The 17,125-nt window shown below is 37.2% G+C and overlaps 2 protein-coding genes across 3 annotated transcripts; one reads left to right on the top strand and one right to left on the bottom strand.

Moving 5' to 3' along the window:
* Window positions 1-695: 695 nt before the first annotated feature.
* LOC115629400 (serine/threonine-protein kinase polo) lies at window positions 696-3,204 on the bottom strand. 2 transcript variants are annotated; one of them, XM_030525858.1, is made up of 5 exons: window positions 2,951-3,204; window positions 2,487-2,711; window positions 1,650-2,429; window positions 1,174-1,596; window positions 696-1,114 (listed from the first exon to the last, which is right to left on the bottom strand). In XM_030525858.1, exons 1-5 carry the CDS (start codon window positions 3,047-3,049, stop codon window positions 920-922), a joined length of 1,722 nt encoding a protein of 573 aa, XP_030381718.1. In that variant the 5' UTR covers window positions 3,050-3,204; the 3' UTR covers window positions 696-919. The 2 variants fall into 2 exon arrangements, with proteins under 2 accessions (XP_030381718.1, XP_030381717.1); XM_030525857.1 differs by having other exon boundaries at window positions 698-1,114; window positions 1,168-1,596; window positions 2,951-3,202.
* Window positions 3,205-15,134: 11,930 nt separating this feature from the next.
* On the top strand, window positions 15,135-16,244 carry LOC115629402 (F-box/SPRY domain-containing protein 1). Its single transcript, XM_030525860.1, has 2 exons — window positions 15,135-15,837; window positions 15,895-16,244. The coding sequence occupies exons 1-2, from the start codon at window positions 15,165-15,167 to the stop codon at window positions 15,987-15,989; spliced, it is 768 nt and encodes a 255-aa protein (XP_030381720.1). The 5' UTR covers window positions 15,135-15,164; the 3' UTR covers window positions 15,990-16,244.
* Window positions 16,245-17,125: the final 881 nt, after the last annotated feature.

The raw sequence follows: 17,125 nt of genomic DNA, 5'->3' as shown, positions 1-17,125 counted from the left end.
TTGTGTGAGCACATATGTATGCAGTACAGAGTTGACTCAACGCAGCAACGACAGCTGCTGGCAGCACTTTGTAAGAGATTACATTTATGGCTATAATTTCCTTAAAAAATCAGCCAATCATGATGAAACTGATGAGTATATGCAAACATAATCACTAACTGAAGGTGTTCCCAAAATTTGAGTTGAACATGCCAAGAATTACGGGAGTTATGGGAAATCGCCAATTGCGAGGGAAATTTCGGAATATACATTGCCTGCGTATTTACATAAGGCATCTTGAAGTAAAATTTGGTATCCGTAGTTTTTAGTCTTCGAGATATAGATTATTATACGACCGGCGTTACGGAAAATCCACGTATTCGGCAGAGTGGAAATCAAAAAAAAAAAAAACAAACTTGCACAGCGTACACACAAGGCATCTTTATGCAAAAGTTGGTGTCTCTATCTCTTATAGTCTCTGAGATGCAGGTGTTCTTACGATCAGAGATTAAGAATATACATAATTTGTAGGGTCTGTCACGTTTCCTTCTGCCTGTTACATTTTTAACTTCCCGCAAATCTAATATACTCATTTCATGAACAAAGTCTAATTAGTGGGTTTCAAAATCAAATTAAATGAAATATTTTTTATTGTAAATGTTAAATCTATTTTGTTAAGCTTCACTAATGCAAGATTTTATTCTTAACACTATGTGAATGCTTGTAAAATACAAACAACGATACTTTATTAAAATGGAATATTTAACGATAACGTAAAAATAAGTCTGAGCTAGACCTTGGACCTTGAAGTCGTTTAATGGCAAAAAACCTAACGTTCCTGAAAACTGTATTTTTTTTAAATGAAAAGCGGTTTTTTATCTGTCACCTAAAGATTTACATGATCATAATTAGAATATGCAATTGCGAGCTCCTGTTCAATTTAAACAAACATTTTTTCAAGCATTTTTCTAAGCTTTTCGTGAGCATAGCGAATCTTTTGGTAAAGATCTTTTGAAACACCGTTCTGAAGTATGTTTGAGAATCGGTATGTACGAAAGTTTTTTTCATGATCCATATATGTAATGGCACTCATCCGTGGACAAAGTATGATCTTCATGTGATCCGAAAAATTAAGCTAGAATTAAAAAATATGTCATTTTCAGGCCATACCAAAAAGTAATTAATCACCTGAACGGAGCCATTGGTCAGGTGCATAACAACTGCGCACGTAGTTCGAAACCAAGAGTGCAAATGTGGCATTCGAGATATCTGGTCATTTTCAAAGTTGACATTGTTGGCGCCGGCTTTGACCAGATGCTCAGTCATGTATCTTTTAAAATACGACAACAATTTCATTTTTTTATCTAGAGTTTTACAGTAGTCCTTGGTTGTCATATAAGTCTCTTTGCCGTCCTTATCTATGAAGTGTACATTAATTTGGTTAGGCAATAGAATTAATTTCGTTGTATCGTTAAACATGACACCGATGCCTTCATCACAAAGCTGATACCCAAAGCCGTATTTATCACTATAGTCGACCCATTTTGATATCCAAAATAGGGGTTGCGCAGCTGGATCAGTATTTTCATCACCCAGATTTCCTTGCAGTAATCGAGGCTATACGAATATATGGGTATAGTGAATTTATAAGCTTTTCAACTGCAACTTACCTTTCCATTTATAAGATTGGACAATTGTTGATGTAGGCTTTCTATATCGCTGCGATAGTCCTCATTATGACGACACACTTGTGCTGAAGCAGTAATGGCATCATGAAGGTTGTTTTTGAGAAATGTTGACTCCAGACGGGTATCGTCCTTCAAACCATTCATTTCAATCAAAGGTTTACGGTGAGATGGATCCTCAATAATGTCGTTAATACCAATGCGTGGAGCCATTGTTAAGCAAGAGCTAGGTAGAAACATTGGTACTTGCGAAGCTGTTAAAAATTCAAAGTGAAGGAGCTGAGAAATTGTAGGTCGTGTTTCCGGGTTTGGTTGCAGCATGGCAATGACCATATCGGCTGCAGGCTTTCGTAAATAGCTTGGCACCCGGTATTCACACTTTTTTATCTTTGAATACGTATCCTTGAGTGTTTTCGTTTCAAATGGCGGTTGACCTACTAACAGGGTATACATAACACATCCAATCGACCAAATGTCTACCTCGAATGAGTGACCTTTCTTAGTTAAAATTTCTGGTGCAATATAATTTGGAGTGCCACATAATGTCTTTTTACGCTCTCCCTCATACTCAATGCGTGTGGCTAAGCCGAAGTCACCAATTTTAACGTGAAGCATGTCGTTTAGAAAGAGGTTCCCAAGTTTCAAATCACGGTGGATGATACGGTTGTCGTGCAAATATTTTACGCCTTGAATAATCTGAAAAATGTAGTAGCGACACTCGTACTCCGTAATATTTTTACGTCGCTTGTGTAACTCCATCATTGACTGCAATGCGAAATAATAATGAAGTTTGTCCTGAAATCAGTCGGCTTACCAACTTACCCTTTTTTTGCACAACTCAAGTACAATATATATATTGTTAATATCCTCAAAATAACTGTGAAACTTCACTATATTTGGGTGATTTAAGCTGCGGTGTATTGTGATTTCCTGAGCCGTCTTCTCTTTCTGATTGTGCTTTATCATAAGCTTCTTGGAGACAATCTTTCCCGCGTAGACATCATCAGTTTCCACATCGATTATTTCGTAACATTTCGCAAAGCCGCCCTGCAAAATAAAATAAAACCAACGACTTAGCGCGCACATGCATGTACATATAAATAGGTTGAATCGGCCTTTGAAAACTATAGATCTGAGCACGGAAATACACATACCATGCAGAAATACAGAATCAATCAAAACAGCTGTAAAAGACCCTGGCTTTTCAGTCCCAATCGGATCGTCCACCCGAGATTATTTTACAGGCGGTTATTAAATTAGTATAAAATTATACATTCCCGTCTTACCTTTCCAAAAAAGCGCATGCGCATATAGGTTTTGGCCGCATTTGAATCGAAAAGGCGATCTGGTATATCCGTGCCCTTTTCTTCAGGCTTTGCGGCCATTTTGGTTTGACGCCTTCTTCGTTTATTAGTCCTTTTGAAATCTAGAACAATACTCACACCTTACTTCTTCTAAATGTTATAACGAATTAGAAGTGCAGGCGCCTTTATATTTTTATTGAGGAACAAATTAAAATAATAATTGCAGACAAATGACATCAATTAGATATTCGGAATAAATGAACTCAAAGAACGCAAGAAACAATCGACAGATAAAATTGACTAACAAAAAACGCGCCGATACCATTTCACTTGATTAAATTAGTCTTCAGCACACAGAAATCGATAAGCACGCCAAATACAACTCTGCTTTAAAGGCTATAAAAAAATCACATGGACTAACAAATCGAATCGGAAAAATATCCATTTTCATATATTATATGTAATAAAATCTATCTCTAAGGGCAATAGAAAATAACAAATAATGTTCAGTACATAATACGAAAACGCTATTCCACTTTTTTTTACAAAGGTCAGTAATATACAGAAACTCAGGTCAAAATTAATTATATTTAATTATATATATATATATATGTATATATATATATATATGTATATACAATAAAATACAATATACAATAAAATTTAAGTAAAAATATATGCAACTGTAAATAAAGTAAATAGTACAATGTACATAACATAACAACAATAATACTATAAATATATATATGTATATATTTATAGTATTAGTATATATATATAAATATATACATATATATATATATATATATATATATATATATATATATATATATATATATATATATATATATATATATATATACGAGTTTATTTATTTTTTCTTATAACTTCCGTAATTCTCGGAATTTTAAAATCAATTTTGGTAGGTACATCCAGTTAGTACTAATGTGTCCGTGTGCCAAATGTCATCATGATAGGTCAATTCTGAAGAAAGTTATAGCCATAAGTAAAATCGCTGCTCATGCGCTGCCTGCAGCTCTGTCGGCAGCGCTGCCCGCAGCTGTTGTTGTTGTTGCTGCTTTTGTTCAACTTTGTGCTGCATACATACACGCATATGAACACGCATAGGTACGTGATGTAAATGTATGCTGTTTAAACTGAACATAAACATGTATTCTAATTTAATTTAATTAATTATTTTAATTAATTAATTCATTCATTTTTTTTAATAATTTAATTTTTTTTAAATTTTTTTTTTTAATTTTTCCTTTTTGTGGAGAGTACAGGCTATTTTACTGTCGGGCTTGCTCGACTGTAGCGTTCTATCTTGTTTTATTTAAGTAATGTTCGTTTGTGATTTTTGTGTGACCCAGTCTTAATTTAATAATTTTGGTTTGGTCTAGTCTTGAAAGTTCGTTGTGTTGTAAATTTTGAAAGATATTTTGGATGTTAGTCTTTTTTGGGTTAATTTTCTTGTACCAATTGGAGCTAAGATTGTGTCCTTGTTGAGTCAGAATATATTGGTTCTTAAAATGTTTGTTGATGTCGTTTGTGTTGTAATTGATTGTGGTGATAAGAAGAAGCTTGTAGGCTGATTTAGCGTTTACATCGGCGAGTTCGTTGCCTTTGATGCTCGTATGGCTTGGTATCCACATAAGTTTTATTTTGTTCGGTAGACGCATAAGTATGTTTCTGATGGATTTTAGCGCCGACAATGAGTCAGAGCATATCATGAACTTCCCCCTTTTTGTTTTGATATAGTTAATGGCTTCGAGGATGGAAATTATTTCCGCTGAGTATATCGATGAATATGTGGTAGTATACCGATTTTGAGCACTGATTGTTCAGTTGTGATGGCAAAAGCAGTTGTGTGAGTGGATTTTGATCCATCTGTATATACGAATTGATATTGTTGGTGGTTGTGTTTGAACTCTATGAATTTTTGTTGGAATATTGCTGGGTTAGTGGAATTTTTTGAATAAAGGTGTAGGGTAATATTTACAGATTCTTGGTTGAAGTGCCAGAATGGTTTGGTAGATGTTAATATTTTTAAAGGTTTGTATGGTGTGTGATGGAGTGAGCAAATGTTTACTGTTTTGGAGATAGTGGAATTTACTTATACTATATTGTTAATATTGGGTTTTTTATACTCTGTACATGAAATGTACAGAAGTATATTAGGTTTGCGGGAGCTGAAAAATGTAACAGGCAGAAGGAGGCGTGGCAGACCCCACAAAGTATATATATTCTTGATCAGCATGACGAGACGAGTCGATCTAGCCCTGTCTGTTTGTCTGTCCGTCTGTCCGTCCGTATGAACACCTGGATCTCAGAGACTATAAGAGATAGAGACACCAAATTTTCCACAAAGATGCCTTATGTGTGTATTCTATACGAGTTTGTTTTATTTTTTTGATTTTCCCCCCCACTTCCCCCCTATGGGGGTTTTCCCGAGAGACTATAAGACCTAGGAACACCAAATTTTAGTCCAAGATGCCTTGTGTGAATACGCAGAAAATGTATATTTTGGAATTTCCCTCCCTCCCTCTCTCCCAAGCAAATCGTATCTCCCGTAATTCTTGGAATTTCGAACTAAAATTTTGGAAATACCCCCAGTTGGTTATTATGTGTCCGTATGCCAAGTTTCACTATGATAGACTGATTTAACAAGAGGTTATAGCCATAAATATATTTGCTGCTGCAGCGCTGCTGCAGCGCTGTCCGCGGCTGTTGATGCTGGTGCTTTGGTTGACTGGTAACATGTTTACACAGACACGAATAGATGCGCATAGGCATACATACACTCACACAGACGCAATTGCTATGTAAATGTGCAATTATACACCCTTTACGTGAATTCGAATACCGAGAAAGGTAAAATCGATCATTGAATTTTTTTTACTTTCTTATTTTTTTTTATTTTCTATAATTATTGTAAACATATGTACAGAGTATTTCAAAGTCGGGACACCCGACTTCAGCTTTTTTACTTGTTTTTATTATTTTTTCCAGAGGGGAGTTAGATGAGAATATTAAATTTTTGCCCAATTTGCCGGTAAGGACGTCTCTTCTGGTTGTAATGTAATGTTGGACTCAATGATTAAGTTGTTTATGGGTGTTGTTCTGAATGCTCCTAAGCAGGTTCTTATAGCACTATTTAGGATTGATTGTATTTTTTTAAGCTGTGTTGTTGGGGCGTAACCATAAAAGGTTAAGTCGTAATCAATTTTGGATACTATCAGTGCTTTCAAGATATTTAGTAGAGTGGATGTACTGCAGTTGAATCGGGTGGAGGAGAGACATTTTAAAATGTTCAATCTTTTGTGTAGTGCTGGAGTTAGATCTTCTATGTGTGAGTTCCATTTGTATCTTTTATTTATTGTTATGCATAATATTTTTAGTTTGTTCACTTGTGGAATTGACAAATTATCTATTACAATTTGGGTATTGCAGTGGTGTTTTCTACATATATGCATATGTTTGCATTTGTTTGGGGACAGGTTGGCGCCGGATTGAAGGCACCATTCTTGGATGTTATTGAAGAGTTGATTTAAGTTTATTGTTGAGTTTTTGTCTCTTTTGTGGTGGATAATTAGCTGGAAATCATCGGCAAATGCACTAAAGCTTATTTTCCTTTGTAGTTGGGTGATATTAGCTAATTTTTTGTAGGCTATGAGGAATAAGATTACTGAGATTGGTGAACCCTGTGGTATTCCATTGTGTAGAGAATATGTATTTCACTTTTTGTTGTTAATTCTCGTTTTTATTGAGAATTTTCGGTCCTATTTCCCACTCTCTTAATTGGTTTAGGATTGAATGGCTGCCTACTCTATCAAAAGCCTTAGAGAAGTCTAAGGATATGATAGAGCTGTGGGTGCCCGCTGGAAGGGATTTTGTTATCTATATGTAATAGGTCTATATGTAATAGGTTATCAGTAACGCCTTTCCCTTGCCTAAAACCTAATTGGTTGGGGTGAATAAGTTTTTTAGTGTTAACGTACCACCACAATCTTCGTGCTACAATCTTGTCCAGTACTTTGCTTAAGCAGGGGTTAAGGGAAATTGGTCTATAAGAGTTGATGGCTGTTTTATCTGAATTAGGTTTTAAAATTGGGACAGTTAGGCTGGTTTTGTAAGTTTGGGGGATGTAGTGGTAAAAATATTGTTAAAGTGGTCAAGAATTCTATGTTTTAGAGTTATGGAACTATTTTTGATCATGGGGTATGATATTCTGTCTATTCCCGGTGTTTTTCCCGAGAGATTGGATAGTGCAGAAGATAGTTCAATCATTGTTATTTCTTTTTCTATAGTTTGGGCTATTTTTGATGTGGTGTTGGGTGGCCGTGTTGTTGCTGAGTGTTTAAATGTGGAGAATTCAGCTGGGAAGTTAGAGTCGTCTGATTCGTTTTGCCAGTGAAGGGCGAAGGTATTTGCTATGATCTGATTATCTGTTATGTATAGGTTAGATATTGGGTCTTGGATACAGTAGACAGTTTTCGCAGGATTGAGTCCGCAGAAGCGTCTGATGCTGTGCCAGGTTTTGGAGACGGGGTTGATTTCTGTTGTAAATTTTGTAATAGCTTTTAGTTTTGATTTTTTAATTTCTAGCCTGTAGATAGCGTTGGCTTTTCTAAATGCAATTATGTTGGGTGAGGTTATATTTCTTTTAAGATTTTTCCAAGCGTTGACTTTGATTTGTTTTAGTTTGGTTAATTGGTTGTTCCACCAGGGGACATACTGGGCCAGTTTTCTTGCTGGCGTTTGGGGAATGCTTAGGTGGGCAGATTGAAGGATTATTTTTATTGATGTTGGCTGTTTTTTTTATTTATGTTTGAAGATATGGCAGTTTTTGTGTTGAATGTTGAGGTAAGTAAGTGGAATTTGTGCCAGTCGGCTTCGTCTAATTTAAAATTTGGCTTGTGTAGTACTGTGTTATTGGGGTTTTGAAATAAATTTATTAATATTGGGAAGTGGTCGCTTCCATTAAGATCGTCTGTGATGGACCAGTTAGCCTCTGTTATATCTGGGGTACAAAGGGAGAGGTCTATATGGGTGAAGGTGTCGTGAGTTATGAAGTAAGTGGGCGATTTATCGTTCATTAGTATTAGGTTGGAATGTCGGATGAATTTGGCTATTATGTTACCTTTTTTATTATTTCTTTGGGACCCCCAAAGTTGGTGCCAACTATTGAAGTCTCCCACAATTATGGCGTTATGTTGAAAGTTAAGGACGTTTTGTAGATTAAGAAGGTTGAAATTTTGGAGGTATATATGCTGAGATAATTATACTCTGTACATGAAATGTACAAGAGTATATTAGGTTTGCGGGAGCTGAAAAATGTAACAGGCAGAAGGAGGCGTGGCAGACCCCACAAAGTATATATATTCTTGATCAGCATGACGAGACGAGTCGATCTAGCCCTGTCTGTCTGTCTGTCCGTCTGTCCGTCCGTATGAACACCTGGATCTCAGAGACTATAAGAGATAGAGACACCAAATTTTGCACGAAGATGCGTTATGTGTGTATTCTATACGAGTTTGTTTTATTTTTTTGATTTTCCCCCCCACTTCCCCCCTATGGGGGTTTTCCCGATTTTCCATTCGTATAATCGCCTATATCTCGGAGACTATAAGACCTAGGAACACCAAATTTTAGTCCCAGATGCCTTATGTGAATACGCAGAAAATGTATATTTTGGAATTCCCCTCCCTCCCCCCTCTACCCCGCAAATCGTAACTCCCGTAATTCTTGGAATTTCGAACTAAAATTTTGGAAATACCCCCAGTTAGTTATTATGTGTCCGTATGCCAAATTTCATTATGATAGACCGATTTAACAAGAAGTTATAGCCATAAATATATTTGCTGATGCAGCGCTGCTGCAGCGCTGCTCAAGCGCTGCCCGCGGCTGTTGTTGATGTTGCTGTTTGGTTGACTGCGAAAATGCTTACACAGACACGAATTGATGCGCATAGACATACATACACTCACACAAACGCAATTGCTATGTAAATGTGCAATTATACACCCTTTACGTGAGTTCGAATACCGAGAGAGGTAAAATCGATCAAATTTTTTTTTTTATTTTCTTAATTTTTTTTATTTTCTATAATTATTGTAAACATATGTACAGAGTATTTCGAAGTCGGGACACCCGACTTTAGCTTTTTTACTTGTTTTGATTTTCCTCTTTGATTTGATTTCGACACAGATTGCGTCGAAGTCGTTTTGCAGGCTAATTTCTTTAGTGTGTAGAGAGTTGTGGGTTAGGATTGCCACTCCGCCGAAGTGTGGTGAAGTGTTGAGTGCATGTAGTGTGTAGTTTTTTGGGATTGGGATATTTGTGGAGGTATGTAGGTGTGTTTCTTGTAGTGCTATTACATTTGGATGGAATTTATTAATTAGTATTTGTAAACATTTAAGTGTCATAATTATTAAAGTTTTTTTTTTTTTTTTATTATTTTATTTTTTTGATTAATGAGTAGTTTTGTTGGCTTTTGTTTTTATTTCTGTTTTTTCTTTGGCCTTAAAGGGGGTGGAAAGGTTGTTAGTTTTATCTTTTTTGTATAGACTTAGCCTAAGATCTGAAGTAATTTGTGATGCGTATAGTGATGAATCATTATCTGTTGAAATGTCCATTAGATCATCGTGTAGGTTGTCATATTGTACAATTTTCCTGTTTAGTTGTTTTGATGTGCTGGCGGCTGTGATAAGAGCGTGTTCTGTTGGTAATGGGTTTGGTTGTAGAATTGAGGTTCGATAGGATTGTTTTGTGCAGTTGGTGGATTGTGGAGCTTTGGACGAAATTGATGTTTGGTTATTAGGTGCTGTGTTTCGTATTTGGCAGCTATTTAATGGTTGACTTTGTAGATTTGTTAAGCTGGGATTAGACTGCTTAGTGTATTTGGTGGGTTCGTTGTTAATTGGTTGATTTTGTGTGTTTGTTTTGGATGGTTCTTGTTGTAGGATGTTTGCAAATGTTGTATGTAGATCTGGGTTGTAAATGTTTTTTGCTGTTTTGTAGTCAACGCTATTGTTGGTTTTTTTAGCGGATATTTCCAGTTGTTTTTTGTATTGTGGGCATTGTTTACTGAGTGGGCTGTGATCGTTTTGAGTATCGGGGTTGAATTTGCAGTTTATGCAGCTTTTACTATTGGTGCATGGTTCGTTGTCTGTAGTGTGCTTTTCTTGCGAGCAATTATAGCAAGTTTCGGTGCTTTTGCAGACCGCTTTTGGGTGACCGAAACGAATGCAGTTTTTGCATCGGAGTGGGGGAGGGACGAAGGGCCTTACATTAACTTTTTCGTACCCGATTGAAAACTTTTCTGGCAGTTGGTGTGTGGCGAACGTAATGATAATAAGCTCTGTTTCTACTAGTTTGTCTTTCTTCTTTTTAAGTATTTTGCGGACTTCGGTGACTTTTTGCGGCTTTATTTCTGACAGTATTTCGCTCTCTTCTATGAATCTTAGTTCGTTAGAGTAGATGACACCTTTTGTTGAATTTAGTGTTTTATGTTCAGTTGCTGTGACGGTGAGATCTGCTATGGCTTTAATTTTAAGTAGCTTGTTGGTTTGAATTATGTTTTTGATTTTGATGAGGAGTGTACCTGCACCAGTTTTCTTACACAAGTCGACCTCACCTCCGCAGGTGTAGTCGATGCATTTTTTTATTATAAATGGATTGGTGTGTATAAATGAGTTATTGTCCGTTCTAGTGATAACTATAAATTTGCCTTCGTTGGTGTTTTCGTTGCTTGTGGCAGTTCTTCTCAGATCGGGTGGTTTCATTGTTCTTGCTTTAGGGCTTAAGCCCAGCGCTTGCACTATGCACTTGTTTTTAGTTTTTTTTTTTTTTTTTGAGAGTTAGTTGATGGCCGTGGTCAATGACCTTTTTTTAGGCACTGTTGTCATAGTTACACGTCTATACTCGAAGAGGGTTGAAGTGAAACTGTGTACAAAAATGACGTTGCATCTTGTTTTACTGGTTTTGATGGTATTTTTAAATGATGGTCTATTGCCATTCATATTTTGGCTAACACACAGACAGGCCACTTGACGATCAAAATTCTTGCCAATTTTGCTTACTTTGTATGTTTACATGCCTTCAACGTCGTGGTCATTTTAATTACCACCAAACACATCCCTCACTGATTACCGAAACTGATACAAGTGAAATAAAATCCAAACGGCTCCACTTCGATGACGACCACAGGCATAAACGGACAAGAATCGGACTATGGAACGTGAGAACTCCAAAGGCAACATCCAGGCTAGCACAATTTGAAGGAGAAATGGACATGGCGATGGACCACGCTTCAGGAATTAACAGACAGGCGGCCAGAAATAGAGTTCGATGGAAAAGCGCTTGTAGAAGCCCTAAGCTCCCAAGTGGAGTAAAAAGGAATTATAAAAAAAAGCGCACAAGCAACTAAGAGAAACAACGCACCCAAAATAACTAAACCAGCAAACAACACTGTGCCAACTGAGGCGCTGAAAAACAAGAGATTCGCGATTCTCAGTTTACCTGAAGAAGATAACGCCGAAACAGCTAAGGCGGAGTATGAGTATCTTTTGCTAAGGCGTTAAGTTACACCAACGAGTCGTACGCCTCAGTCTCTAAACAAACCGCTGCAGGAATAATGAAACGTCGGACACCGCAACAGGGGCCAGAAACTACTGCCCAACATACCACTGCAAATCTATCCCAATTGCCTAGTGGAATTAAATCAATTCTGGTAACTGTAACAAACACAATGGTAGCAATACAACAAACGATGAACGAAATTTTGCGCAATCAAAATCTCTCCCTGGAATTACTAATCAAACAGAAATCTACTTAAATGGCTTCACTAAAAATATGTTTCTGGAATGCGAATGGCATTTCACAGCACAAATGCGAGCTCTTGCAGTTCCTCAATCAACATGACATTGACGCCATGCTCATATCAGAGACTCACCTAACAAACAAAAAATATTTTCATCTCAATGGCTACAACTTCTATGCGACCAATCATCCCGATAGTAAGGCTCATGGAGGTACTGGCATCTTGATAAAGCATCGCATAAGGCACTATCCGTTGCCTTCATTTTCTACAACTTATCTACAGGCCACAACAATTCATATAGAAATACAAAGCGGCTATTTAATCCTAGCCGCAGTATACTGCCCACCGCGCTTCTCCGTTTCTGAGGCAGAGTTTTTACATTTCTTCGACCTACTAGATGACCGCTCCATAGTAGCTGGTGACTACAATGCCAAATGCCTATGCTTAAGTACAGGAAGTACGTAAGTTCCCATATTGATGGCTGCGCAAACATGAACTGCAAAGATGACATAGATACCTCAGTTGAAGCATTAGTATCTGTAATGTCACTGGCGGAAAAACATTCCACTCCAGAAATCACAGCCTATAAACTTTACAAAAGCAGTCGTGTTCCCAGGCATATTGAAGAGCTGCTACGAAATAAGAGAAGGCTTCGCCGGGAATGGCACGTGCACAGATGACCTGACTCAAAAGAGCGGTTAAAAATAGCCATCCATCTGCTACGCAAACCCCTAGAAGATGAGAAACACCGAGCCCAAATGGACTATATGTAGCAGCTCTGCCCAAACAGCAAACGATTCCCATTGTGGAAAGCTAAATCAGGCGTATGTCCACCAATCGAGAGTGAATCACCATTACGTAAACAAAGAGGAAAGTGGGCTCGCAGCAATGCAGAGAAGGCAAATCAATTTGCCGCCCATTTAGAAAAAGTCTTCAAGCCACATCCAGCAACAAACAGCTTTGTGCTCCCACTAACCAATCATCTTGAAACTACCACGCCTATCGTATTCCAAGCAAGAGGAGAAGTTTCAAAGCAAAACAAAAGCGCTGGGCCACGATTTAATTTCCCCCAAACTGATATATTTTCTCCCCACCATTTTCAACAGCATGATGAAATGGGGCTATTATCCTCAACAATGGAGAAAATCTGTCCTCACAATGATCCATAAAGCCGAAAAGGACAAGTCTCAGCCATCATCATATAGACCTATCAGTCTCCTGCCGTGCCTATCGAAGATATTCGAAAAATTGCTCCTGAATCGCACCAAACAGCACCTACACACCAACCGTGCAATCCCAAATCACCAATTTGATTTTCGCGAAAAACATGGAACCATTGAACAAGTCAACCGAATAACCTCTGAGATACGAAATGCATTTGAAAAACGAGAGTATTTCTCCGCTGTTTTTCTGGATGTCGACCAGGCCTTCGACCGCGTTTGGCTGGATGGCTTAATTCACAAAATCAAAATATTACTTCCACAGAACATCCACAAAATACTGGAGTCATACCTACAGCAAAGAAGTTTCGCAGTTAGATGCAAAGATTTCTTCTCCGAATACTATCCAATTGAAGCTGGTGTACCCCAACGAAGCGTGCTTGGACCGACACTGTATATCATATACACAGCAGATATACCGACAAACAGTCATACAACAATTTCGACATTTGCTGATGATACTGCCATCCTAAGTCGCTCCAAGTGTCCAACAAGAGCTACAGAACTCTTATCATCTCACCTCGTGGCCATAGAAGAATGACTAGCAGACTGGAGCATAAATGTAAACGAGCAAACTCTAAACAAACAAACTTGTCCTCCATTGTCCTTAAACAACATCAATATTCCACAAAAAAACGATGTAACTTACCTTTGTGTCCATTTGGATAGACGGCTTACGTGGCGCAAACACATCGAAGCGAAGAGAGATCAACTGAAACTAAAAGCTATTAATCTACATTGGCTTCTAAATGTCCGTTCACCACTATAATTGGAGTACAAAGTACTCTTGTACAATGCAGTTCTCAAACCAATTTGGACATATGGCTCTGAGCTATGGGGAAACGCTTCCATTAGTCATTTTGAGTTAATCGAGTGAGCTCAATCGAAGATACTGGGAACCATCACATACGGAGTGAAAATATCCGGAAAGATTTAAATGTGGGACCTGTTAAAGATGAAGTCGCCAACGTGTAAGCAAAGTACCAGCTTAAGCTTCGGAACCATCCAAATAGACTTGCGCAGAATTTAACTTGGCAGGTTAGCCATACACGGGACCTCCCAACTCTGCTATAACAGTTAGGGCCATATTTCTTATATTTAATTGTAATTAATTAAATAACTATATTAGATTAAGATTTGACTACTTATGGTGGGTCTCCGAGAGAGAAGATTCGATAAACAAATAAAACTTAAAAAAAAAGTTTGTTTAATTAATACAAAGTTCTTTATTTTGTTTTTAACTTTCTTTTGACACAACTTTAAACTTAACTCAACAAATAGTGATTTTCGAAAAATGTAATTTTCTATTTGTGGTAGGGGCATCTCTATTGTGCGGTTGTTTAGGATACTGTGTGTGAATGCTAGTGTTTTAAGTATACTTTTAGTAATTTGATAATTTAATAATATTTACATAGGATATGCAAAATATATTTGATACAGATTGTTCAGAAAATTTATAATTCTTTTATTTCAATGTTTTTTTTTATGAGGAAAAATGTCTTTGTTAGTGTTTTTAATCAAAACTCCTGGAAAAACAAACGAGATTAGAAACCTCCCAAAAGCGGCGTAGGTTGGGCCGAAGAGATTTCTGTGACACCACTGTATGACCTTCTTTGGTACGTATCAGTGCTGCCAATTTTTTATAACGGAAAAAAACTGTTTTTAACAGGAAGGAGAGAAAAATGAAGCAACAAAACTTTAGCGTTAAATAGGTTTATTGCTGTAAATAGGCACAGCGCTTCTTTTATGTTTCGCAAGTTAGTAACTAACCAATATTGTTTTCTTGAAAAGTGAACCAAACAACTCCTTTGGCATGAATGCATTCGCACTTTTACAAAGTAGGCACTCTTTTGTGATGAAGATGGTTAAAAGTAGTGTTATATGCAAATGTTAATAAAAAAAATAATGATAAAACTGCCATGTTTCCACTTTCGCAATTGTATCCCGCAATTTTATTTGAAGTTACCAGATTTGTCGGGAAAAAGCTGAATTTGCAACACTGCTACTTATTTTTTGTATTAGCAATTGTGTCGATTGTATTGTCGATAACGTGGCCATGAATTTTCGCAGTTATCGTAGCGCCATCGATTGTAATACTTTGTATAAAATATGATTTTTTTGTGATTTTAAAAATGATATAAAATATAAAAAAATGGTCGATCCTATCGCCGCACTCCTTAACTACAATGTTCTTGAAGTAATCTTTTCTTATCTGGATTTGCATGATCTGCGAAACTGTTCGCTTGTTTGTAGCAATTGGTATAATACTCTTAATGATGAAAACAGCGACGTTTGGCGTTGGCACTGTTTACAAAAACTGCCCAAGGAAGCCATTAAATCTGACTTGCTAAACTGTGTTTCGACATATAAAACAAAACTCCGGGCGTTTTATCATGCGTGGAATCCCAACGATTGTTCTCGTAATGTTTATATTAAGCCCAGTGGGCTTACTTTGCATCGAAATCCCGTGGCACAGAGCACAGATGGAGCTCGCGCAAAGATTGGCTTTCGGCACGGCCGTCATGCATGGGATGTCATCTGGGAAGGCCCTTTAGGAACAGTAGCTGTAATTGGCATATCCACAAAGGAGGCATCTTTACAATGTAATGGCTATGTGGCACTTCTTGGGTCGGACGATCAAAGTTGGGGCTGGAATCTAGTTGAGAACCATCTTTTACACAATGGCGACATGCAAGGCAGCTACCCGTTACTAAATAATGCTCCGAAATATCAAGTTGGCGAACGAATACGTGTAATACTGGACTGTGAAGACAATACTTTATCTTTCGAAAAGAATTACGAGTTTTTAGGTGTGGCGTTTAGAGGTGTGTTTGAACGAATTCTTTATATAAAATAATTAATAAATGATTTTCTAATTCTAGGCTTGCCTGATAAAAGGCTTTTTCCTACAGTATCTGCTGTTTACGGTAACACTGAGGTGTCAATGGTTTATTTAGGCACTCCGTTAGATGGTTAACTATTTAATCCAATTGGTGTATCATATTGAGTTTCTCTGTACAAACTTTCGCATTTAGTCGATTTAATATACATATGCACAACAAATTAATTTCATACAAAATTTGCGGTATTAAAGTTTAAAAACAGCACAGACGAGACGACATGCCTGTTTGCATAAACGCAAGCATCTCTAAAAGAGTTATTAATTTTCGATGCGCTATGCCACAATTTTTGTTAAGCTTATATTATATATTATAATAACTATAAAAAAGAATGTCTTAAGTGTAATCTGCGTTCAAAGGTGTTGTCAACTACATCTCCCTAAAACAGAATAGAATGCCAAAGCCGACCCAACTTTTAAATGCCATGTACCCATTCCTAAGAAAAAAATTTAGGATATTTTTAAAATTAATTTAAAAGCAAGAGAGAATGCTACAGTCGAGGAACCTCGACAGTGAAATACACTGTACCCAAGGAAACTTTCGGCTCTGATTTGTAAGCGCCCACATCAGAACCAAAAAGAAGAGCGAATAACTTTTCTTAGATGACCGATTTGGATTTGGAGACGAAGTAGAGAATTATATATTAGTTGGTCAATTTAGGCTCAGCTGTTATCGAAATCCTAGCGCTCATCTAGATAGATGGACATGGCTTATCCATATATTTTATGCTTCCTTCGGCCTATTACATAATTTGCACAAATCTAATACACTCCTTTTTTCGAGTGCCGGATATACAAATTAGATTAATAAATAAAATTGAAAACTATTCAACACATGCATGCTTACAGATGTAGGTAGGGACATATCATTGTATACAGTTTCAATAGGATATATTTCAATTGGGATTGTATGGGGCTATACATCATAAGTACATATGTAGGCAGATACTACTTTTAAGGCTGTAACTTTTTGTAGCCTGTATGTAACACACAGAAGGAGGCGACCCCACCCCACCCCACAAAGTATATATATTCTTGATCAGGGTGACAAGCCGAGTCGAGCCATGTCCGTCCGTCCGTCTGTCTTTATGAGCGCAACGATCTCAGCAACTACAATAGGTAGGATAACCAAACTTGACATTCAGCCCTAGGCAGATCGAATGTGTTTTTTTTTTCACATACACCCCCCCCCCCCCCCCCACACTCCCACGCAA

Source organism: Scaptodrosophila lebanonensis, unplaced genomic scaffold (genome assembly GCF_003285725.1).
Source record: "Scaptodrosophila lebanonensis strain 11010-0011.00,11010-0021.00 unplaced genomic scaffold, SlebRS2 tig00000145-arrow-arrow-pilon, whole genome shotgun sequence".
Classification (NCBI taxonomy): Eukaryota; Metazoa; Arthropoda; class Insecta; order Diptera; family Drosophilidae; genus Scaptodrosophila; species Scaptodrosophila lebanonensis.
Note: the sequence above shows the minus strand (reverse complement) of the source record. Positions and strands in the feature narration are given on the sequence as shown.

Bases quoted from the DNA above. Each gene is read 5' to 3' on its own strand.
- LOC115629400 (XM_030525857.1), bottom strand. From the start codon at position 3,049: ATGGCCGCAAAGCCTGAAGAAAAGGGCACGGATATACCAGATCGCCTT. The intron at 2,712-2,950 runs GTAAGACGGGAA...TTTATTTTGCAG, and splicing joins GCATGCGCTTTTTTGGAAAG to GGCGGCTTTGCGAAATGTTA. The intron at 1,115-1,167 runs GTGATTAATTAC...TTTTAATTCTAG, and splicing joins TGACCAATGGCTCCGTTCAG to CTTAATTTTTCGGATCACAT.
- LOC115629402 (XM_030525860.1), top strand. From the start codon at position 15,165: ATGGTCGATCCTATCGCCGCACTCCTTAACTACAATGTTCTTGAAGTA. The intron at 15,838-15,894 runs GTGTGTTTGAAC...TTCTAATTCTAG, and splicing joins TTTAGGTGTGGCGTTTAGAG to GCTTGCCTGATAAAAGGCTT.